The sequence below is a fragment of the Cyanistes caeruleus genome, chromosome 4, assembly GCF_971803275.1.
Source record: "Cyanistes caeruleus chromosome 4, bCyaCae1.hap1.1, whole genome shotgun sequence".
Taxonomy (NCBI): Eukaryota; Metazoa; Chordata; class Aves; order Passeriformes; family Paridae; genus Cyanistes; species Cyanistes caeruleus.
Window position 1 is genome coordinate 81,780,816 of NC_141704.1, and position 26,833 is coordinate 81,807,648.

Genomic DNA, 26,833 nt, shown 5'->3' on the forward strand with positions numbered 1-26,833 from the left:
ATGTCAGGGTGTTTCAGCTGTGGAGTTTTTGGTAGGTAAGTGTATCAAATAAGCTTGAAAAGATCAGTAAAATTTAACAGAACACTTGATGACTTGCCAAAGGAAATGAAAATCTGAGCTTTCAAGTGAGGCTAAGAGATCTGTTATCTACAGTGTAAGAAACTTTTCACAGCAAAGCGGGAGAAAGGAAAAGGTGATCTGGTTGTGTCTTGTTAAATTTTGATGTCACTGATTGTTAGGAGGACCTCCCACGAAGCTACAGAGAAGAAAGGCCCACACTGGTGAGTGCCCTGACAGAGAGGAGAATTGATGCTGCCATTGGGAATCAGAACAAAGTCAAGTCCATGGCAACCCAGCTACTGGCCAAGTTTGAAGAGAATGCTCCGGTGCCGTCCTCAAACTTACGGAGACAGGTAGGAGATGGATAACAAACCCCTTTGTTTTGGAATTGTAGAGGAAAACCATCAATGATAGCATGCATTCCCCAAGACTGGATGCTAGTGTTGCTTTTCTACTTCAAAGGCTCTCCTAGAGAAGAGAAGTTTACCCAAAGCTTAAAATTAACAAGTACAGGGTGGAGAAGAACTTCTTTAAAAAAGCCTGTTTCTCTGTTATTGCCCTTATTGTGTAATCTTTCACAAACATATTACCAGCAATTTAGTTTCTTTTATAACTCCTATTGCTCTTTAAAAGCTTTCCAGGAATGTTCTGCTTATACTGTTTAAGAACAACCACTTGATTTCTGATTTGAGCATTTTCATATCGGGTTACATCTGTTTGTTCTCGTGAGCTGTGATTAAGCTTTGTACGTGTATGTATGTGCAGCAGATAAATGCCTGGGAGTTTCTTGGCAATCAGGATGTTTGTGTCATTCCAAGTGAGTCCTGTTTGTTATCCAGGATGGTATCTGAACTGCTACAACTGCAGGGTGGTTATCTTTGAAGTTAGATTGAGTCACTTGAAGCTGCTGCTGGCAGTGCAGTGTCAGCAGGATGAGGCTCAGTGTGGTTTAAGTGCCAGAGCCCTTGCTCTGCTGCATGAGTCCATCTCCACAGCTTGTGCCACATCGTGAGTGGGACCTGAGCTGGCTGCTTGAAAGCCAGGTCAAGTTTGTCTGTGCCACACTACATGTCAGCATTAGTAGTGTAACATAATCAGAATGGTGAATTCTCTCCACACAATAAAATGTTTCTTCTGCTGCTACACATTGGCTGGCATACTCAGCCAATGATTTGAAGAAACAATTAAATGAAAGGAAAGGTCCAAAAATATGTGAAGTTTCCCATTTTTGGATGTTATTTTCCTTTTTATATTTTACTTGCTAAATGAATTCCCCCCTACCCTATTTTTTTTCCTTAAATGTTTGTCTGTCTTATTCTGTATTCCATTCCTATGGCTTTCTTTGAGCTTCCTTCACTATTTTATCTTTCCTCCTTGGTCCCACCTTCCCTACAACCTGCATGCAGCAACCTGTCCTGCCTTATCAAGAACGTGTTCACAGCCAGCCATCCAGCAGACGAGAGCAGGGCCGGCTTGCTCCCATACCCCAGTGGAAACAGGTAAAGAAATTCATTCTGACTACAATGCATTGCCTGCACCCAACACCAGCTACCACTGTTGTGTTTTTAAGCCAGTCCTTTTCTAGCACCTTGTCTGAGTTTGTTATTTTAAATAATTCTCAGTGAATGAAGTCAACATCTCCCTTGGGTGATGATGTATGATTTAATGTTTCAAAAATATTTAATCCAGTTTTCTCTGCCCTCTTACGCTGGTTTCAGCTTACCAAGACTTTCATGGATGTTGCAGCAGAAATTTTTGCTATAGAATTTCTAGATTCTTCTGTTAGAAATAAAGGAAACTTGTAAGCAATTATGGAAAATTGTGAGGTAAAAGATGTCATGTCATCTATGATATTAAAGCTCTTCCTTAATATAAATAGTAAAATTGGTTATCAGTTTTGCTATTCCTGTGTGAAATCTTAGGTGTTCTGTAGTTGCAGGAGACTTTCCTGTGGTTTCCCTTTCTTTATTGACACTTTCTTTAATGCAGCTTTCCTCGCCAACTTCTCACACTTGTTGCTTTGCAGACTCCCGTGTTACTGTGAATTCAGTACATTTTAAGTTTTCTTCCACAGAGGGGTTCAGAATAGGGACCAACAGCAGAAAAATTAGCAAGTATCAAGTTTTATTTTCCCTCCAACGTTTTGGGCCATTGTCATTGCTGCTGAATTTCTTACAGCCGTGTGCTTTCCAAAGCTAAGGTTCCTGATAGATTATCTTTCCAGGTATTTAAGGTTACTTACCTCACTGACTCCATCTGCTTCCACTGCTTCCCTGTTCAAATGCCCTCCTCATGTTTCTGAGAGTGCTCAGAGGTGTTTTGCTGACAGCCAGAATTTGGAGAAACATCTTTCTGTCTGTAGTTTAATCAGAGCATAGTCCAGAATCAAGAGGAAGAAGATGACGCTGGTTTGGAAATTTGCTGTTCTCGATGAATTCACAGTGATCTTCGTGTCTGAGGCATTCAGCACAATTAATGCTGCATGTCATGACTGGTGCCATGATCTAGAAGATTTCAAGGAAGAAGACATAAGCCCAGGAGAGTTATTGTCAGTAGGATTGTCAGGATGCTTTGGTTTCCTGACTCATTGTTTGTTCTTGTACCTTTTGTCTCATCAAAATCATCTTTATAGGCTAATGAGCACTTTGAGATGGATTCACATCATTCACGATTAAGGCAAATTTTATTTCTCAAGAGCACTTAGAGCAAGGGAAGGGAAAAAAACTGATACAAAAAAACTCTACAATATTAAGTGAGTTGATGAGCACTGCTTATATTACCTCCTGGAAAAGGAAAACTGGATTGCAGTGGCTGTCTCTCTCTCTGCATTCCTGCATGCTTGAGATTTCTATTTGAACCTGTTACTGAAACTTTATGAAGGCTTTATAATTAAGTTTAGTGAAACTTTATGGTGAGTCTTTATAGTGAAACACAAATGTTCTTATTGTCGTCCTTTTGTCATTGATAGAATAAAAGGACAAAGCTTTATTTCCTCTTTTAATTGAAGATTTTTCTCCTCACCAGGGAGCAGTTTTTTGTTTTTGTTTGTTCTTGTTTATACCTGCATTATAGAACTTAAAAGAAATTCTAAAAAAGGAAGAAAAAATCCTTCTGCTTTCCCTTGACATCAATAGCATCTCTGTACAGGAAGCAGTGTAGGGCATGTCTTTGAAAAAAATCTTTATGCAACAGTTTTCCTTTCAGAGGATTTAAATTCTTCTTTTCAACACTAGCAGTGATTGCCTTGTGTGGATGATTTCCCTCTCAGTGTTACACATGGAGATGATCTTTCCTCGATTGGCTTTACTGCGTCAGCAGAGGATGATTGATTCCTGGGTCCAGATTTCTTGCAGGATTTGCAGTGCTTTTGTAATGAAGAAGTATAAAACTGGGTCTCAAGGATGCAAAATCTGCAGGATTCGGAAGGATTGAAACCCTCTTGATAGGCTGCCTGTTCCAAAGGTTCTTTCCTGTGTGTCTGGGCAAAGGAAGACTATGAGTTACCTTCATTCAAAAGCCATGGACATGCTCAGAGCCATTTATTGCTGACTGAACAGAGATCAGCTGAGACACTGAGCCAAGCAGCCAGCTTTTCCAAGCCTGGACAGAAATCCCTCCTGCAGGAAGCTGTTGCTGAAGCAGTACCTCGGCTGGCTGCTGAGATTTCTGATTCTGGTTGCTTGGGCAGGCAGAACCTGATAGCTGTGAGGTTACAGCTTTTGATGGTGCTGGACTGGCCTTCTGTGTGACATCGGTCACTCTGGCTTTATGGCTCATCCCTGGCTGACAGACAGCAGTGAAGTGCTGCTGAGTACCAGGAGCTCTCACAGAATCACCAGGTTGGAAGAGACCTCCAAGATCATCAAGTCCAACCCATGCCCCTACACCTCAACTAAACTCACTGAGTGCCACATCCAGTCTTTTTTTTTAACCACATCCAAGGTTGATGACTCCACCACCTCCCAGGGCAGATAATCCCAGTATTTTATCACTGCACATGCTGTAAAGGATTAGTATTGTATCTGACAAGTTCTTTAGGGAGGATGATGCTTGCTAGAAAGAGCTGCTCATGAAGGTTTTGGTAAAATTTCTCTTTTGGCACAGGTGTTGAAGTTCATGAGCAGAAACTTCTGCTACTAACTGAATATATCACATAGCAAATTCCAGCTAGGGGAGAGTGCTTTCAAGAGGAGCAAAACAGCTCCTAAGGGGACAAAGGGTGGGGTGTGTGTTACTGAGAGAAACCACAGGTTGCCTAATGCTCTTACTAGCTGGCAAAATGAAGTTGAGATCTTGTCTTTGGGAGAAGGGCAGTTATATGATGGACAGGTTTGGTTCTTCCTGTCTTTTGGAAACTGCATGGAAGAGGAAAGTATATTGCTAAAGCCTAAGAGTGGTTGCAAGGAAGAGAATTGCAAAAGAAATGGTCTGGGTTGGACCCACAGTTCTGATGAGAAATTGGCATCTGCCTTGGGGTATTGCCTGCTGGTGTCTGTCAGATGGAATTCCTTAGCTGTACTTGTTTACCAGTTTAAATCTAGAATCTTGCTTTACCCCTGAATTAAGGTATTAGCTGGGCAGTTTGCATGAGCTTGTGAGGCAGGATCACCTCTGTGTGTTGTATAGGTGGGGTAGGGGTGGCTTGCTAAGAGAGAATTCCTAGAAAGAGTGAAATCCTGGCAGAATCTGTTCTGAAGCAGTTTTTACTTTCATCACAAGAACTTTAATGCTGTCTCTCTTGGAAAGGCAATACCTCCCAAAGAAAAAAGTGGTTTAAAACCTCACCAATCTGCTCCTCACAAAATTCTGTGTGGCCTGCATCCCTTGTGAATTGGATGACAAAAATTGATTTATTGAGTTACACTTTGAGGATGTTGACCTGTGATGTTAAATTTGGTTTTGTGTTCTTATGAGTACCACAGCAGCATCTAATGATGCACGAAGATATTGTGAATATGCACAGTGGAAATGTAATTTTTTTATATGATGGTAATATCACCTAAAAAGGCTGGATTGTTTCATGGTGTGGTGGTTAATCTCCTCAAATGAATGCCTGCTGTAGAAGAACATCTTCCATCATGTGCTTTATTGCTCTCTGAGCCATTTTGGCTGCTTTTGGGAAAGAGAATCTCATCCAGGATCATGAAGCCATTGAAAGCCATATGGTCTATCCAGAAGAGGAGCTGACTGGGCATGGTGTGAGAGACAAACCTTTTAAACTGAATTTTGCCCTGGATTTCCAGACTCTCAGCTTATAGCCTTCAGCAGTCTTCTGCTATTGTTCTGTAGGTCTCTTATCAGCAGCAATGTTTGAGTGTAATACATAAACTTAAATCATGTCTGATGTGTACAAAGATACTTGTAAGATGGAGATCCCATGTCTTTTGGTGCACATCTTTCCTGCCTCTGGAGATCTGCTGCTTATTCTTTTGAGACCATTCCCTGAAGTGTGATAAAGGGCAGTAGTACAAACTGCAGTAATTTTGTTGGGACTGTATTTTTTGAAGATAAGAAATGACTGAGATGACCACAGACATCAAGAGCTGAAACCTCGACAGGAGAGAACACAAAACACCAGTGACTTCTCCAAATACTGCTTTTTTACATCAATGTTTTTATTTAAATCTGTTGATTATTTTCTGCCTTCCTATAGTCATCCTTTTCTTTGCACACTCAGAAATACATTCTGCTACAGTGCTGACTGAACACATGCTTCATGCATTCAGTATTCTCAGATTTGCCTTGGAAAAATAAACAAATTTGTGAAAATTTTGACATTTGAAATGCAGACTTGGCCACAGACAGATGAAAATCCAGGGGCAGCTCTATGGTTGAGAATGTTACCATACTTTCAGTTAGAAATTAGTGACTTCACAGCTAAACCTTTTGAAACAGCATAAAAATGTTCCTCATCCACTGCAGTGCAAAGTCATATGCTTTAGTTTAAGCTGCTTGTAGCATCTGTTTGAGATAGAGGAGTGTATTATTCATTTAACTGTTTTGTTGAAAAGGAGAGCACCCAAACAGATGTTAATGGCAGCTCGTCTGCAAGGGCAGTAGTAAACATCTGTAATATCTCTCTACCATGTGCAGTTTTTTAGAGACTGAGCTAACAGTGGCTTTGGGTACACAGCATTTTGTTTTTTCCCAGTGCAATCATTTCCAGATATGCTCTGGTGAGAACTCAAAAAGTAAAACAAAAATCAGGCAGAAGGCACATTAATAGAGAAGAAATGGTGGGGAAAAGACTGTACATAACAAGAAATACAGCACTAGAAGGGCACATTTTCTGGTGTGTTAAATTGAGGACATGTATGTGTATTGTGTAATGTGCAGACTATTAAATACAGCTCCATTTTCTCTATAAACCAGCTGGATTTCTGTTCTAATAGAATGTTGTACATTTTAGCTTGCCTGAGATGGTGTAATGTCTGTAAGTTAGAGAGGAAGGATCTGAAGCTGGGAGCAGAACACTGAGACTTGAACTGTATTAGTAATGAGCTGCAAGCAGGAGTAATTAGGTCAACAGGATGGATGCTTTTAAACATTTTAAAGCACAGCAATAAGTAATTTTTCATAAAGCAAAGAGAGCAGTCCAATTGTGTTATGGAGAGTTCCAAGTTTTGCCTTTAACTGACTGGAAGACCTTGACTCAAAAGCTGTTGGTTTAATTGCTGATTGACACAAATCTGTGTTCATGGACTGTCAAATGTGATCTTGTGGCTCTGGGTGAAAACTTGGCTCTCTCAGCTTCAGGTACACTCTGGCTTTAGCTCATTTGAGAGAGGTGTGAGGTTAGGATCATGGTCTCAGTTCATGCATTCTGGCCTGTCTCACCAAACCACTGGTAATGTTGCCTCTTTTCTACCATTATTATGATTTTTTTTTCTTTTTCTGTTTTAAAAAAAGATGAGGCATAAGGAACGTTCTCGGACCTGCCCCAAAAAAGTGATCATGCTTTCTTCTTCCACTCCATCTTCCTCTCCACCGTATCCCAGGCAGCAGGTGATTCCCTCTGCATGCTCTGTCCCTTTCTCTTCATTGCTGCTTGTACAGGTGACTAGCTCACTTATCAAATAGCTTATTTACAAATACATTTCCAATTTTCTTTCTTTCAGATGCTGATAGGGGTTTCTCAACATCTTAGGTTAGGAAGTTAGGGCAGCATTAACTCACTGGAAGCATGAAGAGTTTCCACTGGAGACTGAGATTTTGCTCTAGGCAATTTTTTTATTACAGTAACCTTTCTCAGTTTTGAGATGCAGAAAAGTAGAAATTAAATGTTTGGAGTAATGCAGGGAAAGAAGATTAAACTTTAGTCCATCTCCACTCTCCGTTTAAATAGGTGTGACTGAATATTTGCCCTGGTATCCCATTTTTTAGGATTTCTTTTTTGAAGCGCTTTTTAAGTGTTGTAGTGTCCTGCATACGTCCATTGTGGTCCTTCTGTTTCTCCCACACCAGGCTCTAATCTCAGTCTGTCTGACTTTGAACTTGGAGCAGTGAGAGCTGTTCTGAGCACAGCGTGTGAAAGATGTTTGTGCACATGTATTTGTTGTCCCAGTTAAATATTACCTGAAATCCTTCTAATATTTGTCTTCTTGAATATTGTCATTGTGCTTTCTTGAATTGTATCCTTTTAAATTATTTGCTTTGTTTTCCTACTTTCAAATCCATTTCTTGATCAATCCTGAACTAGAGGTCCTGAAAAGGCAGTTGCAGTTCCTTAGAGGTGTCGTGACATCTCCTAAGGATTGTAGAAATTAATTTCCCCAGAGGTGGAGCATGTTTCCTTGCTGAGCTCGTGTATGCCTATAAACTGTAAAGGAGGATTACCTTTTAGCAGAGCAGACAAATTCTATTCTTTGGCAGAAGGTTTTACTTGCCTTATTGGTGTGATTTCTCAAATTTTAATTACATCTTGCTGTTTATCTGGTCTAATTATTGTCAGCCTCCAGGACACACATTCTTTGCTGCCTCTGTGGTGTTTGCATCTGCAAGATAGATCAGCTCTGCCTACTGATCCCACTTGAAACTGTCCTTACAAAAAAGGGGGTTGGTTTTCTGCCACAGTGTGATCAGCAGACTTTTCAAAAAGGATACAGGAGAGGACATCTAAGTAGAATGGGGGAGGAAAGCCCTTTTTATTAGCAAAACCTGCATTTAAACTGCAGTGTAATGTTATCAGACGATGTGATATAGCTAGCTGCCTTCCTTTTGTCAAAATCCTTTTAAAGTTTTGTTTGATATGTTTTAGGAAAGAAGAAGGTTTTTCTCCAACCTTACAGATAGACAACCTAAGACAGTTAAATGCTGAGTTTTACTTTCTAATCTATAGTGTGGGATTCATTTTCCATGTAGAGAAACTTGTTTTCACTCACTAAGGATCTGGTAGCTCTATATTTTCCTTCTGTCACCTCTCCAAGTGTTTGTTTGTCCTGTGTCTTTTTGGTTGCCTAGCTCAGTCATGAAAGCCAGCTACTGCCAAGTGTATTTTGACAATTTTCTATGTTGTGTCCTATGGAAGTCCTCCTTCTTTTAACTCAGGAATTTTTACCCTCTGTGCTACAGAACTGATGTTAGACTCAGTTGAGTAATCTCCTTTTGGAGGCATTCTTTTTCCTTAGAAATGATTTTTTTTTTTCCCTGAGATTGTCTTGGCCCAGGCCTCATAGCAAGTCAGATGGATCTTGTTACACTGATGTCTTTTAAAACCTTTAATTCTGCTCTTCTACTGCATTTATTCTGCCACATCTTTTAAGCTTTCCATCTCCTTCCTCTGAACTAACATCACAGTGTGGGTTATACTGAGTGTCTTGCCATCTTTATTGCACTAATTTGATTACATTGTGGTACTATGTTGTTGTTTATTGACTTAATATGAATATATCCTTTTTTTAAAAATTCCCTACAGGAGCCAACTTGTTCTTGCCAGCTTTAGAATATTCTGAATAAACTTCTGCTCTTGTTATGGCTTTTTTTCTGCCTGCATCATAAGAAAAATCAGATAAAGTGTGTTCTAATTAGGAAGCTGGTCTGTGATTGTTTTTAAGCTCATCATTTGTTGCCTGCAGAGATTCAGGGAACCTGGTGCCGGCTATCCCGGGGAGCAGAACCCCAGACAGGAAAGGGTAAAGAGCATGAACAAATGGCATGGGTGCTGATGACACAAAGCTGTGGTGGATGTGTGCAATACAGAGGTGAAATACAGGGGGTGGTGAAGCACACTTACCCTAATGCTGCTGTTAACACGCTGGAACTGCTGAGAGTCAGTCAGGAGCGATCCTTCCTGTGTGATACCCACAAAAATGCATAACAAGCCTTCATCAACAGTTTGCTATATGCTTTTATTTTGCCCTAGGTCGAGCACTTGAGCTCTTCTCATTCTTCTTTTCCTCTTACACCTCTTTAGTGAAGTATGCTGTGGCTGTAGCAGAACAAGAAGAGTTATGTTTTGTGCTAATTCATGCGAACATGGTTGCATTGTGTCCACCGCTTGCTTTCTGGATGGTTAAACAACTGGCATTCCATCTTGCCTCCTACAGGCCAAAGTAAAAGGAAAAATGATGAGGCATTATTTAGTATAGACACTTTGAAGCCTTCTTAACAATGAAATATTAGGCAGTCTGAACAGCTCAGTATTATACAGAAGCATGGGAAAAGAAAAGATGGGCACTCAAAAAGACCAGTTGATTTGAATTCATATTGACAACTTAATTGACATTCCAGTACAGGCTTTGAATGAATTAAGTCATAAATGGGAGCCAGCAATAAAACTGTTGTAACTTCCAGAATGTGTTGTAACAAAAGGCTCTTGTGGGCCGAATGTTTTGTGACAGGCAGTAGAAAATGAATACGCGTGTCTGCAAAGACACAGAAGCCCACAGCTTTATAATAGGCCCCAGTTTGAGTGAAAATGATCTAGTAGGAAGGAGTAGGTGGAACGGAAAGCAGCTTGAAAGGAGAGAGTATTATTAATGCATCTGAATGGGAAATGTGTTTCTTGTAAACTGGGTGTGAACCCAATTTTCTGTTCTGCATTGGAGGATAATTAGTAATACAGAGCAGCACCCTGGCATTATTGACAGATCAAGCCTCGGATTTCTTGATGCACATGTTTGTAGTCCCTGGTCCATTTAATTTTGTATTCTACAAACAAATTAGCTGATGGCTGTGTGATGCTGCAGTGATAGTCCTGCCTTATATAGCAGGCCACCTGCCAGGTCTTTTTTCATGTCACCAAGTGCACCACAAAACAGTTTAGGAACATTGATATGAAAGACCAGAATAGCAGAGGTGTCAAATATTGTGCCTAGGGTGTATTGACATGGTAGTGCAATAAGAACAAGTAGGACAGTGAAGTTACATAAGTAAAACTGGCAGCTTCTGTGACTGATTTTGCTGTTCTTTGCTTTATATAGGCAGGCTCATTAAACATGCTCTCTTTGGCTTGTAGAGTATTTATTTTGCATGTACCACCATCTTTAAGAAATTAATTCATTCTTTATGAGAACTGAAGGTCATTACCCTAAAATGTGTTTCTGTACACAAAATCTAAGAAAAAAATAAGTACATGTTGAGATATTGAAAAGAAATCCTTGAAAATGGAGAACTATGGGGAAATAAACTGACAAATAAGGCTCTTTATGCATTATAAAGCCACATTTTAAATTTATTTTTTGATGGTAATGCCAGAGAGAGAGGCTATGTGCTTGTTTGATATTGGCTGCAGCAGTCCTAGGAAAAGTTGTAAATAACAATTAATTCCACTGGTTTTTCTTGCCCCTGAGGGTCAAAATATAGCACTTCATTAGAAAAGTAGATACTGGGGGGTTTTCACATGAGAGCTTTAGTTACTGTTCTGCATGTGAATGTAATACCTTTTGGCTGGCATTTTGGTGTCTCTTCCTTTTTGTGCTGTTTTTTTTACTTCCTGCCTCCTTCCTCGTCTCGCAGAGATCTCCTCGTTTCTTTTCTCATGACCAAGTGCCCATGAATGTTGAGCAAAGGGCATGTCAGCTGGCTGCCCTCCTGGAGTCACGCCGTGCACTGAGGCATCAGGTGACTACAGCCCTACAGGTGACCTGTAGCAGTGTGGGATTCTGGTACAGGTGAAATCTTGGCTCAGAGAGTGAGAGAAAAAAAAAAAATCATTAAAAATATGATGACCACTACTCTACAGTCACGTGGTTAAAACAGCCATCAACTCTTTTGTCTTGTCATTTCTTAGCTGTTTGGTGAGTGACCCTTTCTGTTCCTCAAAACAAATGAACAATGAAGTAAAAAGCAGCCTCTAAACTTCAGAGTAAATGCTGAAGCCCAGCTGGGCTCTGGATCAAGTCATCTCACAGTGGTCATTTAATAGTCAACTGCTCACAAATTTTATTTGCTTCTGGAAACAAGAATATTCACATTTTCCAAGATTAATTCCTGGCTCTTTAGTACTACTCTTGTGTCCATCCTTCCTGTGCAGTTGTTTCCAATGGTAGATCTGGCAGTTTGTGCAGATTGTCTTTGATTTCAGTGTTCACTTTTGTTTTGTTTTGGTTTTGTGCTTAATTTTCTCTCCAGTCTGTTGTCTTTGGGCTATGGGAGCATGCCAGTTTGAACTGTGGTTTCTTTGGTTGCTCTCTGTTTTCAGTTATCTTCAGCAGCACTTGGCAAACTGCAGAGTGCTTTTTTGGAAAGCACCATCTACAGAAGTGATTTTTTTTCATAACTTTACTGTTTTGAGTTAACCATCCCAAATCAAGCTGTCTTCTTGAGGTGGAGCATAAACAGCCCCAGAACTTTTGTTGGTGGGCATAACTTTTAGCAAGCCCTACTAAAAAGAATTTTGTGACATCTAGGTCATTTCCCATTGCTGGGGTTTTTTGGGATGCCATCTTTTTCTGATAGTTAAAATCACAGAATCTCCAAGAAGGAGCAGCAAACCTTTGAAATTAGATTTGAAATTTTGGGGACAAGCTATGAAGGCCTCAATAATAAGACTACTTTAAACATTGTGGCACCTCTTTGTTAATGGGTGCCATGACTTAATATCTAAAGCAAGATTCACAATGCTCATGTGCATTTCCTTATTCAGTTAAAATGATGATACAGAAATGAAGATCTAGACCAAAATACTTCGCTTCTACCTTTTATAGTGTTCTCTGGCAATTTTTAATCCCCTTTCTGAAGGTGTAAAAAGATTACAGCATTGTGATGCAAAGACAGCAATTATTCTTGAAATTGTCTAATTTCTGTGTTGTGCAGAATTGAAAAGGAGGAGAGACTGAGAACACAAAGTAGAGGAAAGCATAAAGTGGGTAGGGCAGAGAGGAAAAAGGAAACAGATGTTGGAACACTGTGAGCAATGATGGATTATGATGTGGGATTTAAAGGAAGAAAACAAGAAAAATACTAAGAGAAGGCTTAGCAAAGTAAGACATTTTCAGAGAAGAAATTTAATTAAATGTTGATGTACAGAAAATTTTTGTATGAATAATAATATTAATTATAAATTGGGGAAACTGTGAAAGCCAAGCTCTTTTCCATTTTGCTCAGTGAATTCAATCTTGAGGTTGATCTATTCCAAGTGGTTAGAAGTAGCTATTTTCATGGGTCATGCAGATACATGACATTTAGTTTTCCTTTTTATAACTAAAACCATAATTTATTTTGCAAAGAAAGCCAGTTATTTTTTTTTTAATGTGCATATTTTTTTTCTTTCCAGACTATAATTTTTAGGAATGCACAGTTTCTTCCAGTGCTGTTTGTCTGATACTTCCAACTTTCAATTTTTTCCTATTTATATCAATTATTTCTTGGGATAGGCATAATTATCCAGGGAGATGATGATGAGGATATATTAGAAGATGAAATTTTGGGTTCTCCTGTGAGGAACCATTTTCAGAAGGATGCAGGTTTTCAGTCTGTGGTTTATTCTTTGCCATTTGATAGTCCAGATCAGCAGATTATTTTATATTGATTCCTTCTTTTTTGGTTTGGTGTTTCTAATCTGCTTGCAGTGAATTTTAGGTAGGAAATTTGCTGTTAATTACTGGAAATACATACAAGCTAACTTCTTTCTCTTCTGTCCCCCAGGAGAGCAGACTTTTGGTTTATATAGTTAAAATGTAGAAGAGGTCTCACGTGGCCTTGAAAGATGATCTTAGTGCCTTGGGCCAGTAATAGAGAACAATGGGAGATACAGAAGGAGCAGAGGAAATTGATTTGGGGTCTTTGCCAGTGGCTTAGTTGGTTGGGTTACAGGAGGTTGGACATCTGTGGAAGTAGGTAACTGTTTCCAAATGCTCCTAAATAATGTAAAACCTAATAAAGAGCAAATTAAGAATAACTACACTGCATCCCTAGGGAGAAAGTAAAGATACACTGGGTATTTTTCTCACAGTTTCCCTATAAGAGTCTTAAAAAAATTGTTCTTGAAGGTAGCCAGAAAGGCCTGGGCTGGGGTTTTTTTTAAAAATTTTTCCTTCTCTCTTAGAAGAGAACATGTATGATTGTGTTGATGTTTATTTTATGTTTTAGCCCGAGACCGAGCCGTCTCGCCGATTCTTTGTTGACCAGTGGGAGCTCTCCCTTAGCCTCCGCTCCTCCAACCGCCCTTCCTCACCCTCATCCGACTCTCTCCGCCAGGTAGCCCTCCCCTGAGCACTCCAGGTGCACTCAGCTGCCTCTGCTTGTCCACCCCACGGGACACTGGCACTGCTTCACCTGCAGAACCTCTGTGCTTATTCATGCCCAAAGGAGAAGCCAGAGGCAGCCTGTGCCTGGCACAGCTCGGGTGTTGTCAGCCCTAAAGCGGTTTGAAAGGAAATGTTTTTAACATTCCGTGTCCGTGAGAAGTTTGTGGTGCATCTCACGCTCAAACCAGGGGGTTTGAGCACTGGTAGTCCTTCTGGCTTTGCAGTGAAGCTTTCTGGTTTTGCTTGCTGCTTTTGTTGAAGTTTTGGGCTAAACAACAGAATGTGTTTGTGCATATATGGTTAATGGACAGTGTGAAATAAAATGTGCTTTGGCTTTTTGATAATTCACTGAGAATTTCAACTAGTTACAGTTGTCCTACGTAAACAGCAGGAACTTGATTTGACCTAAGCTGGAGCAGGTTCTTTGCCTCCTTTTGAAAATGCTGCAGAACATTCCATCTCTTGAAAACCATAGGAAGAAAGATAAAATGCTTCACTTAATACCCATAATTAGGCCAGATGTGATATGTAGGCAAAAAACAAAACAAATCCGAAACACACAACCCCAAATGAAAAATTCAGCAAAGTAAATTTCTCACACCAAATAGTCCAAGGTACTGTGAGTTAATATTAACATATTCATTTTTTGAGCACAGAACTTCTTATGTGCTGGCAGAAATGTAAAGATCCTGAAGGATCTGCAGTTGAAGGTTTTAAATCAAAACTTGATCAGGAGAAATCTGGTTCGGCTAAAAGGAAGTTTTTCCCCTGGAAATGTTTGATCTCTCTTCTAAGAAAACTTTAAAAGCCTTAAAGGTCTCTGATCATTCAGAGGAAAGGGAGAACTCTTGGCCAAATTATGATTGCCAGTTAAAAATCAATGCTGAAGGAAATTTTAGAAGTGAGCACCATTTTAAATGTAATGTTTGACAAGATATATATCATTGAAAAGCAACTCTGCACTTGCATATGTGGAATCTGGAAAACTCTGAAAGACAAATCATTTGTTATTTCTTGCATTTAGAAATACTGCAAGTGCTCTGCCTCTTGGAATGGAATCAGTAGACAGGTATAAATTCTTTCTGGGTAGAAATAATCCCCCTCATTACTGCAGTGACAAAGAGCTTAAGGAATTAGGACTGTAGTGACAGCAGCAATAATCTCTGGCTGAGCACTCCATTTTCATCATCTTTTTTCCCCAAAGAAGTACCCATTCTGTGATGAATTTCAGTTTTTGGGATGCTTCCTGCTGTTCTCGTGTCTGAACTTGTGAAGGTTTTACACATTGCTAAAAGGCTAACAACCACACCTATTAAATTAGTTATTAGTTGTGGGGAATAACTACTGTGCTTCAAGCAAGTTCTGCTATACACGTAAACGGGGTTTTAAGATACAACTTTCATTTTGTTATCCTTGGCATTTCCCACTTGCTAGAAGCTGAGTGGCTGTCTGATCCTGTGTTAGCTAAGAATCCAGCTAGAAACATTCCTAATGCTGCTTAGTGTGGAAAAGGGAAGTTGCTTGGTGTGCTCTTTGCTGCTCAGAGTCAAATCCGTGGCGTTTGCAGTGTGATTGAGCTAACGTGGATGTAACCACCTCATTTTCTTAACCACCTAATTCTTGCCAACGGTTGTGTTTCCTGTGAAAAACACTTCCTCCGCTCCTTCAGTGATTGAACTTGGCTTGCAGACACTCATTTGGTACCATCTAAGGTAACAGCTGACTTGCCTAGACTGCTGAAAATACTGGAGGGTTTTTAGATATCCAGAGCTATGGAGTCAGTCTGTGCCCGTGAGGGAGAAGAGCCAAGTCATAAAGCCGTGTTCAGGGTTGAATAAATACATGTTCCAGATGTATGCAGGTATGGCTTTAATGCATTGGATAAGGCTCTTCCATCTTCTTCCATATAAACCTCCACGTATTTTTAGCACTGGAAGAAGTAATATTTTTGAGTCTCTGTGAGTTCTTTAGTAAGGGACTTCTCCCTGCTCTGTGAATGCTCTGTAAATTCATTCTTTCCAGGTGCAAAGCATACAAATACACTGTTGTAAAGCAGCATGTTGCATTAGATTCAGTAACATACCTTCTAGAAAGATCTTTGTTTCTGATGTCAATTTTTCCTGAAACCTCAATTCCTAACCTATATTCAGCCTCATCTTTTAGAAGTGTCTATACTCAAGTTTCCAGGGGCAAAATACCCCACAGGTAAAAACAAGATCTGCTCCCTTCATCATCATAGTATTTCTGGAACTTAAAAAAACTTGAAAAATGCAAAATGCAAGTCTTCCTGTCAGCTCCTACAGGTGGTCCTGGACTGTACTTGTGATTTCTGATGACACTGGCTTTGCTATTACTACTTGTCACTTTATATTGTCCACTGTCTTGGCATGATTTGACCTCTCTGCACCTTTTCACCACCTAACCTCTCATCATTCTAGTTATATTTTTAATTTGATTCTTTTTTTTTTTTTTTCCTTTTCTCACATCACACTTGTTTTATTCAACCCATCTGGTAGAAGTACATAAAGATGTACACAGGCGGAGTGAGCTCATTGGCTGAGCAGATAGCCAATCAGCTTCAAAGGAAAGAGCAACCCAAAACCCTTCTAGACAAGAAGGAACTGGTAAGACGATGTGCCGGAGATGACGCGTGTTTGTGATTAGATGTCGTGTAGATCTCCAGTTTTGTGAGTGTCCAGTTGTTGCACCACTGGTGGAACCTGTCGTAGCTTTGTGAGAGATTTTTTGTTTCCCTTTTTCCATCCACCCTCACTCCTGCCCTCGTTTTCTTTGCCAAGTATTTTAATCTAATGCCAGCGTCCAAAGACTGTGCATAGTGAATTGAGAAAGCTGTTCATAACACTTCTGCACTGCTGCTCTCTGGAGGAAACACTGCTTCTGGTAATGTAGGTCTAAGAATTGCTGTTTGAGGGTGTTCTAATGGTTTTGCCTTTCTTCATAAGCTTCCTTAAGTCACTGATTTCAGGGTCGCCGTTAATAGTGCCGGTGTCCACTCATCTACCCAGAACTTGTTTTACTCCTGATAGATGTAGGAATGGCATCCTAGGACCTTTTTTCCTGGATGACAAGGTTGGTTTTTGGTGTCCTGGTTAAAACCGTGTCTCGTGTCTGAGAACTGCAGCATCCACGTGTGAGAGAACCGCAGCAGCATCCAGGTGCTCCTGTACCCACACAAACGAAGAACATGACCTTGGTGTGCCATCTGGACACACACAAATTCAGCCATCCTTGTTTTGCGTCCAGGGCTCTCTCAAGAAGGAGTTCCCCCAGAACCTGGGAGGCAGTGACGTGTGCTACTTCTGCCGCAAGCGTGTCTACGTGATGGAGAGGCTCAGTGCTGAGGGCAAGTTCTTCCACCGCAGCTGCTTCAAGTGCGAGTACTGCACCACCACCCTGCGCCTGTCCTCCTACGCCTACGACATTGAGGATGGTAAGGGGATGGCCTCGTGCCCACCACTCTGTCCTGGAAGCTCTTCTGTAGCTTGAAAGTTATTTGGTGAGTTAGGGAAGAGAGTAACTTCCAGTCTCCATCTCTCAAGCTGTTGGAGGTTCACGGGTTCCTTGTGGCCAGGTAATGGTGGCAGAAGAGCAGCCAAACTCGTAGGAATTAATACAACATTGTGATGGTGCCTGGAGAGGCTCCCTGGAACAGAGGCTGGACAGAGATAAAGGAATAAAGTGGATATTTATTTATTAAAAGGCCTTCAAAGGATGCACCTTGGGCAGTGCAAGAGCCTGGCTGTGGCTCCACCCAAGATGGACCCTGGGTCAGGAGTTTTCACACTTTTATAAGTTTTGGGACATTGCCATATTGGGGTTAATTGTCCAATTACAGCTTCAGGTGATGAAATCCCATCCTCTCAGTTTGCTCTCTTCAGTTTGGTGTTGTTTATACTTTCTGGGCCTGAAGCTGCAGTGGTGTCCTTGGTTCTGGGGCTGGAAAAGGATTGTTTTGTCTGAGCTGTGAGGAGAACTTGCTCACACTTTATGTGAAGTTCAGAGTCTCACACAAAGGCAGTGCAGAATCTTAAAAATACGAAAGCTAAAACTTAAAGCATCATTAACAGCTGCTAGAATGCAGGGAAACAATTAATAACTGGAGGCTTTAAAAAGCTTTACAGGCTGTGTTTGAGGGCTAGACCTTTTACTCTCCTCATTTGACAGTATTTAAATAAAACTCCTGAGTGCTTAATACCACTTAAGAGAAAATTCCAAGTTGGAGAGAAATGTGATCAGCTTGTTCTTCTTGAAGATACCACAACTGTCCAACTCTGTATGTTTATTTTAGATGTAATAAAATAGGAATTTTATAATGGGGCTGTGATAATAAGTCATTTCAAGCTAAATTCTGTTTATATAGAAAAAATGGAACATCAAAGTTGAGTAGAGGTAAGTCAGTGTTAGAGTAGTTACTGAAGATTCAGTAAAGACTCATTTTCTGTATCTGATAGACTAAAGAGAGAAGAATATGATTACAAAAACTTGCTGATGCCTCAATTTAAAGAATCTAACATGCTAAGAATTAGGAGAAGCTTCAGATATACCCTACAAATCTGAGAAACCAGACTATATGTCAGCAATTCAGAAACTCACTTTATCAACAAAGTGAGCATATTGAAGGTAATAATTTGAGATCATCCATCACCTGTGAAAAGTGATCTCCTTGCAAGGGTTCCTATGTATTACAATCTTTCTTTGAGCAGTGATTGACAAAAACATCACATTTTCTGAAGAAAACATATTGGAAAGTATTTCAGGTAAATGTTTCACATCTGCAGGTATCCATTTATTTTCTTACACAGATGACTATCTTTAATCCAATCTCAGGGGAAAAAAAGTGCAAAATGGTGTAAAACTGGTGATAAGTCAGGTGCAGAGAATTCTCTTTCAGACATCATGGTGTAGAAAACAGAATAGCAGGAAAAAAGTGTTGGTACCAGTAGTTTTCCTCACTGACTGATACAAAGATGGAGTAAAAATTTAAAATTGATGTCACAGGTTGACACTCCAAGATATTCTGCTGCAGACTGAAATTGATGGGTGTCCACTCTATAACTAAGAAGAATCTTTTAGTATATACTGGGTAGAAAAATGGCTGTGGAAACACCATCTGGTTTAAGGGGCAAAAAGAACTAAAATTGTGTATTCATAATGCATTATATAATGACTTTGAACTAATGGACTTGCTGGGTTGTGAAGAGTTGAGGAAACTCACTCATCAAACCAGACTCCCAGTAAGGAATAGAAACCCCTTTATTGCTTGTGTGGAAGGTCAGCAGACTTGGCAGGCAAGTTTAAAGGGGCCAGTGGTAATTTTGAAATCAACATATGAAAGTAACATCTTTGTCAGAAATCAAAGTTGGGGAAAAGCATTTTTTCAGCCCTGCTGTTATTTTGAGCACTCACAAATAGCTGATTATCTGACTGACTGTTCAGCAGTAACAGACTGAGCTCCTCTGTCAGCTGTAGGGGCTGAAACAGTTTTTACCACCAGATTTTTAGTGATTCCCTGTGCAAGCATGTTTGTGTTATGACCAGATAGTTCTCAGTGAAGCAAACACAAAGCTTGGAGTTTCAGCAGGCTATCAGCATTCATTCTAAAATATTACATGCCTAAAAGTTGTAGGTCTATATGAAGCAGATATGGCTAAACAGAAATCTGTGGTGTCCTATCTAATGTAATTTTTGTGAAAATATAGCTCATATTTCATTCTGAGCTTTCTTTGAGAGGAAAAAAACCAAAGCTATACACACATTGCTGCTGTTCATCTAGCTGTTTGGGCTGACAAGCATTCTGCAGCCTTCTGCAGTCAGTGTCTGGTTTTAGGCTTCAAAGTCTGAGAGTTTTTATGTAAGAGCTTTTCAGTTGTTATCATTTCAGACAATCTCAAAAAGCAGGTTTTGGTAAGAGTGAATATTAAGAAATACTCCTTGAAGTAAAGATTTGTAGAAAGATGTTTGTCACTTTCCATTGAGCATTTTGCAAATACCAGCAGAGAGAAAAGGCAGAGGTCAGAATATGTGTTGGGAATGCATTGCCAAAGCTCTAGGAATGGGATAGCAGTGGGGAGTGCCATGGGCTGCATGTACCAAGCAGAATACACTGATAAAAGTACAGTGGAAGATAATTGTGAGGCATCAGTTTGCTGCTTTTATTAGTACCAGTAGTATTTGCATGTTGGTATTGCTAATGCTGCTTTGTCTTCCTGACAGTGCTCAGATACCAGTGAAAAACCTCTCTAGATTTGTGGGGTGTTAGTAAAGCCAGCAGGATCACAAAAGGTCTTATTTGTGAAAATGAATCATTGTCCTTTCTACAAGTAGCCACTGTGCATTTTGAGAGATGGTTCTTTGGGAGTTAACACTGTCCTCTCCCACTTTCCTCTGCTGGTTGTATTAATTCTTGCTTTTTCCAAAAGTGCTTCTGCCAGCTTTTCATGTGATGATTTCTTTGTTCCTCACACACTGCCGCATTGTTAGCATGTGATACCACACAAGCCTGCAGCTTTGCTTTGGTGTTTGACAGGATTTTAAACTAAATGGCTGTCAGGCACCCAATGGAAAGGAGGCTAGTTACAAGGGCAGACAGCAGGGCTGGAGCTAAAACTTCAGCCAGTGTTTGTCTCTGCATAGAGTGAAGAAATTAGAGAGAGCAACAGGAGTGGCAGCAGAAAATAAGTTGCAGTGAGATGGACATTTATATTGTGCTAAATTCCTGTATTCCTGTTGCTGACCATCATTTGTGTTTTATCTACAGGTAAATTCTACTGTAAACCTCACTACTGTTACCGAGTCTCTGGTTATGCTCAGAGGAAGAGGCCAGCAGTGGGTCCTCTGTCAGGAAAGGTAACTCATTATTTTCTGTCTAGTGTGCCACGTTAATAGATTTTGGTTCTTAACATTGAGAAAGTCTGTGTGATGGTTTGGGGTTTTTTCAGAAAGTAGAAAAATTCAGAGTGTATTTAGTTGTTTTATATAACATGAAAGCTTGCAGTTCAACTAAATCTTATTTAAAAGCAGTTCCTCTACTTAGTACTGCACTTTTCATGGTACTTATACTTACTATAAAATGATGTGCTTTCCCATTCAAAACAGAATTTTGATTTGTTTTTCTTGTCAGCTGAAATAATTTCTCAGAGTATGTTGAGACTAAATGAATAATGGTACCAGTTCTGGTTTTGCTTTGTTTCTCTGTGGTTTTACTTAAGATGAAACAAATTGTTTGCATTTCCTTTGAAACATAAAGTTCTACCCCTCTTACATAAGATGCAAAGATGACAAGCTTTCATTTCTGAAGGTCTGCTGTGTGTTAACAGGAACCTGCATGGAAAGACAGAATATCCCCTTTCCTATACTACCATAATAGAAGTATTTGTGCTGTAAATATAGGATTAAGAGACACTGTGTAATACAGAAAAGTCCCTCAGCTTTTGTCATTATAATCCAAGGCACCTAATTTTTCTCCTTAAGCCCCTTGTCAGTATTTTTGCATACACTGAGTGAGCTACATGCTGATTTCTTAAGTTCTGTTAAACTTGCATGCTGCAAACTGCCCTTCTCCCTTAAATGATATTTTCCTTTGTGCTAGCAGTGGTGCCTGTCCTCCTGCCTGATTCTCAGGTTCTATTAGTACAAGCTGAAGCTGTACTCCTTTTTGGAAGGATAATAGATCCATCCCAATATGTGCCATACTTCCTGCCAAAACTAAAGACTAAAAATGGTATCTGTTTTATTTCCCAGAGGAGCAGACCTCAGGGATCTTACTGCTTGGACTTTCTTGGCTATCCAGTTTGTTTTTGAGAGCTTTAATAAAACCTTAAACTGGGAAGGAGCACGCTTGTTTTTCAGCCCTTGCCTTATGGTGATGATTGCAGGGTATCTCAATTCCTCTCTCGGCGTGTTCAGTACACACAACAATTTGAATTTTAACGTGAATTTACCTTCCCCCACATTCTTCCAGGACACCAAAGGACCTCTGCAGGACACCATGGCCAGCGAAGGGAACGGACGGGCCAACAGCATCCCCACCTCAGCAGAGAGGGCCCCAGGTAGCTCCGCTTCCTTCTTTAGCAGGGTGGTGCAGTACTCGCTCGGCCTCGTGGGCAGAGTTAGGGTGGTGAGCCAGCGCCTGCACAGCACAGTCTCCTCCATTGGGCACCACATAGCCCAGAACCCTCTGGACTCCTTTTTCATGTGTCAGCTGCTGGCATTTGGGGTTCCCTTTCTCTATGTGCAGTCAGAAGTTCTCGGGCAGATCCTAGGGGAGTTCTGTGGGCAGCCTGCTGACCAGTAAGAATTCATGTGACCCCACTCTGAGCTGTGTAACTCGTTTGGTTTTTGCGGTGCCATGTGAATTTTGTGTGTTACGTGGAAATCTCGATATATTATTTTGCACTGTGGCTTTGGGGCCTAGATGTTCTCAGTTCTTTCAAGGACATTATTTGAAAGAATTCCAGGAAAACACAGATGCTCGGTTGAGGGTCTCCTGTGAGTCAGCCCAGATAAAGAGCCCTGCAATGTATGCAGCTCGGTGTCAGTGAAATTTAAAGTTTTTCTGAAGCACTGGAATAGCTCACCAACTGTGATTTCTGTGTTTTCCTGAATTCTGGGTGTGGTTTCTCGTTCTCCCAAGCTTCTCTTTATTAATCTGGTACTTGAATGGGAAAGATCCCATTATCTTTGGATTGTGTCTCCTTTGGAATTCTGGGTGTCTGACAGCTAATGGGATTGGATTCCTTAAACCCCTCGAATTTCGTGGTGCTGGCAGGTCATGGTGCTCTTCCCTCTGCCAGCATCTGTGCTGCTCCTGGCCCTGGCTTTGGAAATGGGGTGGTGAATGTGTGTGTCTTACTGTGATGTAGTTTTCCCTTTTAACTTGACATTCTAATTCCTTCTAACACGAGAGAAGTGTCTGTGCTACAAATGCTCGTTTGCCCAGCCCCCAAGTGCTCCTTTTGTGATGTCAGAAAAAGGAAGAAATATTAATTTCTAGTACTTGTTCCAGAGGACTATGAATAAGCTAAATCAGCTGCTTTTAGAAAGGGAATATACCTAGGCCAATACTTTGAGAAAAGAATGTTTTCATAGTGCCAGTTGAGAAGACCTTAAAAACACAGGAGCAGATAAAAATCATGGTGTTCTTTGACTTTATATTATTATACAAGTGTTTCTAAGATTGTAACTGAATGCAATCTGACAGAAATTTATTCTTAGTGTGTTGATTCTTGGAGTGTAGTTACTTTCAAGATTTCCTCTTTTGTGTGTGTGCAATTTCCATATGGCAAAAGTGAGAAAAGGTTAGGGAAGAATGATATTTGCAAAATGCTATGGGCAGATGTGTGAACAAAGCATTTTTTGCATAACTGGATAGATTTAAAACTGCTTTCTCTGAAAGTGAAAGAACTTTATTTTCTTGTAGCTTGGAGCATATTCTTAAAGATGAATAGAAAAATATATTTATTGATGCACAGGGCAACTGATGTTCACATAAGGTGTTTGTTTTGTGGAGTGAAGCTGTAGGTGGTGGTAATTGGAAGGAGGAGATTTTAATCACATTTATCAATTAGTTTATCACAGCAACTGCTGGCAGAAAATCTCTTTTGATTTAAATCAAATTTAATTGCTTTTACCAAGGAACATTCAGCAAGTAGCACCTAAATGAGTGAACAGTAGGGCATAGTTTGTGACAAACTTGTGTAAATCAGATAAAAATCAGCTATAAATCAGCTGTCTCCTTCTCTAGTGGTGGCACAATCCCATAGCAGCACTGTAGTACTTCAAGAGAAGCAAGATGGAACAGACAGCATTTTGTCTAATGGCAAAACTTGAAATCTAGAGCTCCTTCTATTTGCTTTCTGCTTTTTAAAGCAGCATATAACTGTAGCATAATGTTTAGAGCTTTTGGACCTTTTAAATCTTTGCCCCTTGCAGTGCCCAAAGTGCATTAGGACACCTTCCAGGCAGTGTGTTGTGCATTTTCTTGTGTGCATGGCAGAAATATCTTCAATGGTAGAAGAGGTGAGCAGTGCCTCTGTTGTGCTAAGGAAATACCATTAGTGGCTGAGTTTTCTTTTCTTTGTGCAGTATGATTTAAGTAAACTGTGGAACTACTGACTTAGCAATGGTTAAGAAGCAGGAGGAAGCTAAATGGAATGTACTTTAAAAACAAGCCACAGTGGCATTAAAGGCAGGTCAGTTCTCTGTTAAAGTCATGTTCTATATGTGCCTACCCTCAGCTCCTGTTCTTGCTGGGTAGCTAGGTCAGGAAACCTGTGGTGGGTTTTACAGTTATTTATGGCTTGAGAAAATAAACCTTTTTGAACTACCAAGCAGGATATTATTCCTGAATAATCAGGAGTCTGTAAGATTACATCTCAATGTAACTCCTGAATTTAAATTATTTGTGTATATGCTTTCTTGCAAGCTTTCACTGTAGACTAGACAAATACCTGGAGCAAGAACCTGTCTGAGATGGAGACAGGCAGGGCTCTGATTCCCAGCCTCCACTTGATCCATCTGCTCACTCACCTAGTACAGGTCATACATCTGAAAGTGTTTTACTTCCTTTAAGGCAAGACCACCAAATGGAATTTGGCAATAACAATTTCAGGCCCTGAGCTAATCCTCAGCAGTGAGGTAGGTCTTGCTGTAGGGTGTTAGTTGCCTCTGAAATGATTAAGTAAAAGCAGGAAAGTGTGTAACACACTCAGGTTTGATATTTAGTGGCAATGTAAAGACAGCTTAGAGGGCAAAGGGAAGGTGTACAACAGTAACATCCACTGTTCAATATATAAAAAGGCAGCCATTTTTATATTTCATACCTGAGAGTTAAATTCAGCCCTGACTTACCAAAAGTGCTTGTTTCAGGGAGCTTTATGGTGACTCATGCAAGACCTGCTTTTTAGTAGTTGCCATGAAATCCCAACTGGATGTAAATTGCCTGGGTTTTCTCAATACATTCACTGCCCCCTTTGCTATACCACCAAACCTGTTTTAGCCAGCTTAATGCTTAAAATATATTCAACCACAAAACAGCCTTCAGCAGGTTTAGTCAGATGAGGTGAGATTGCTCCCAAGAAACCCTTTCTTGTGCTGTCACTAACCTGTTTGGATTAACTTTGCTAAAGATGTCAGTCCCTGCCTGGGTGGCATTCAGTGATGGTTGCAGGGCTCAGTCTGTGATCAGTGAGCTGAGGTTTGTTCAGCTGGGATCAGCCTTTTTGGGAAGGGTTTGCTGCGTGGTCCTGCCCTGCAAGGGGAGCTTATGGAAACCTTCAGTGTGGGAAGTGGCAACAAGCTTTTGAGCAGTGGCTGCCATTCTCTCTGGGAAAGGGATGTTGGGGACAGCTGGGACAGCTCTTGCTGTGCTTTTGGTCTCACTGAACTTGTGGCATGCTTGTCGTAGATTCTGTAACTTTCTGTACCTTGTCTGCCTGTTTTTCCTCTATCTCCTGCATTTGCCTTTGTGCCAAAATGCTGCTATTGCCAAGGAAAAAAAAAAAAAAAAGCCAAACAAAGAACTTTTGCTTTTCAACTGTCTCTCCCTTTGATAATCTGTAACTGCTGTGTCTTGGAATTTTTTTTTAATATTATTTACAGTACTTTATACGGTTTTAATGTGCTTTTAATGCAAATGCTGTTCTTCTGTTTGTTCTAAAGGTCTGTAAGAATGTTTCTGAATTTTCAGCTCTTCCTTGACAGATGGACTTGGAACAGTCTTTACCCCTATCAGCTTTATGATATGCTCCTTGGGGTGATGTTAGCCAGCAATGTTTTGTTGTAAAATATTTCCCATTTCAGGCTCATATTTTCACAACAATGCATTTCTGTCCCTATCAGCAATAGGAAGTTCATAAAGGGAAGACTGCCCAGGGAAACTCATACTTGTACAGCAATAAAAGGCAGGTCATGAGATATTTTGCTGTAGTTACTTGACCTGTGAAAGATTAAGAAATCAAATGTGATAGTATGAAAAACTGAAAAATGCAATACAAATTAGAGGTACCAGGGCTTTTGCTTTAATACCACATAAATACAAAGTGTATATGATATAGGTATGCAATCTAAAAAGTTAAAATCCTCCTATGGATGTGCCTTAAGTGTTTTCAGGGAGAAATATTCAGAGCAAAGCCCTTCACAGCAGACCCTTAAACAAGTACAGGTGTATAATAGCAAGCAATATACGTGACAAAATTCTTTTGCTGACTTGGAGAGCTAGGAAAGAGTGGCTGTTTCCTCTAAGTGGCAAGTCCTTTAAAATAAATTATCTGAGCCACATTTGCAAAAGGATCTTAAATGTCTGTACAAGTATAAGGAATATTTTTGAATGCATCCAATATCATTTGCACAGAATTCAATTTTGTGTGAAAAAATATAGATATGTATTTGTTTAGGAATTCTCCTTCATAAACATTGCCTCTATTGTTCAGAAGCATTGCTTCTTCACCGTTCTGCATACATTGAACATGCCTTACTTGTGAAAATGATTTAGCTCAAAGCAATACTGTTTGCTGTGCAAACAAACATCTTGATGAAATCCTTTACTTGGTCACTTCTTTTCATTATTATTCATTCACTTTTGGGTTTTAATTTGCTCTAGTTTGAACATTAAATTAGGGAAGATAACAGCCAACAAATTCTGTGGCATGACATTCTGTTTGAGGTGCCTTCATTTTAGACCACTGAACGTTTACAAATACATCCCACTCTTTTCCCTGCCAAAAAATAAAGAAGAAAGAGGAAAACATTGACATTTCAGGATGGACCACCAAATTGGGATGAAAGCTATTTCCTCTACTAGCGTGCCTTGAATGTTGTCTGTTCTGTTTGGAGGAGCCAAGGCTGTGGGTTTGGCAGGACATGGCACAGGAGACTGAACCCTTTTTTGGGATATCAGAGAGATCTGATGCAAGATTGACTTCTCTCTGGAACATTTACAATACAAACTTAAGAACCAGACCCTGTATTTTTATAAGCTGAGGAGAGAGTAGGGGTTGCCTGATTAGAACCAGGGTTCAGTGCCCAGTGAATCATCCCTCACTTACAAGCCAGGAATGTGTTAGGAT

At 40.2% G+C, this 26,833-nt stretch overlaps 1 protein-coding gene across 50 annotated transcripts in view; it reads left to right on the forward strand.

The window, feature by feature from the left end:
- Nucleotides 1-26,833, forward strand: part of MICAL3 (microtubule associated monooxygenase, calponin and LIM domain containing 3) — a 172,032-nt gene that overhangs the window by 86,024 nt on the left and 59,175 nt on the right. For 23 of the 50 annotated variants that reach the window (XM_086885962.1, XM_086885963.1, XM_086885978.1 and 20 more), the window contains 5 exons: nt 240-413; nt 1,467-1,559; nt 17,013-17,199; nt 20,527-20,615; nt 21,730-21,817. In XM_086885962.1, the coding sequence (XP_086742088.1) occupies nt 240-413; nt 1,467-1,559; nt 17,013-17,199; nt 20,527-20,615; nt 21,730-21,817 (631 nt within the window). Of the gene's footprint in view, nt 1-239; nt 414-1,466; nt 1,560-6,969; nt 7,066-9,134; nt 9,192-11,016; nt 11,122-13,590; nt 13,699-16,264; nt 16,373-17,012; nt 17,200-20,526; nt 20,616-21,729; nt 21,818-26,833 lie in introns of all 50 variants that reach the window. The other 27 variants (XM_086885946.1, XM_086885945.1, XM_086885947.1 and 24 more) reach the window with 3 other exon arrangements.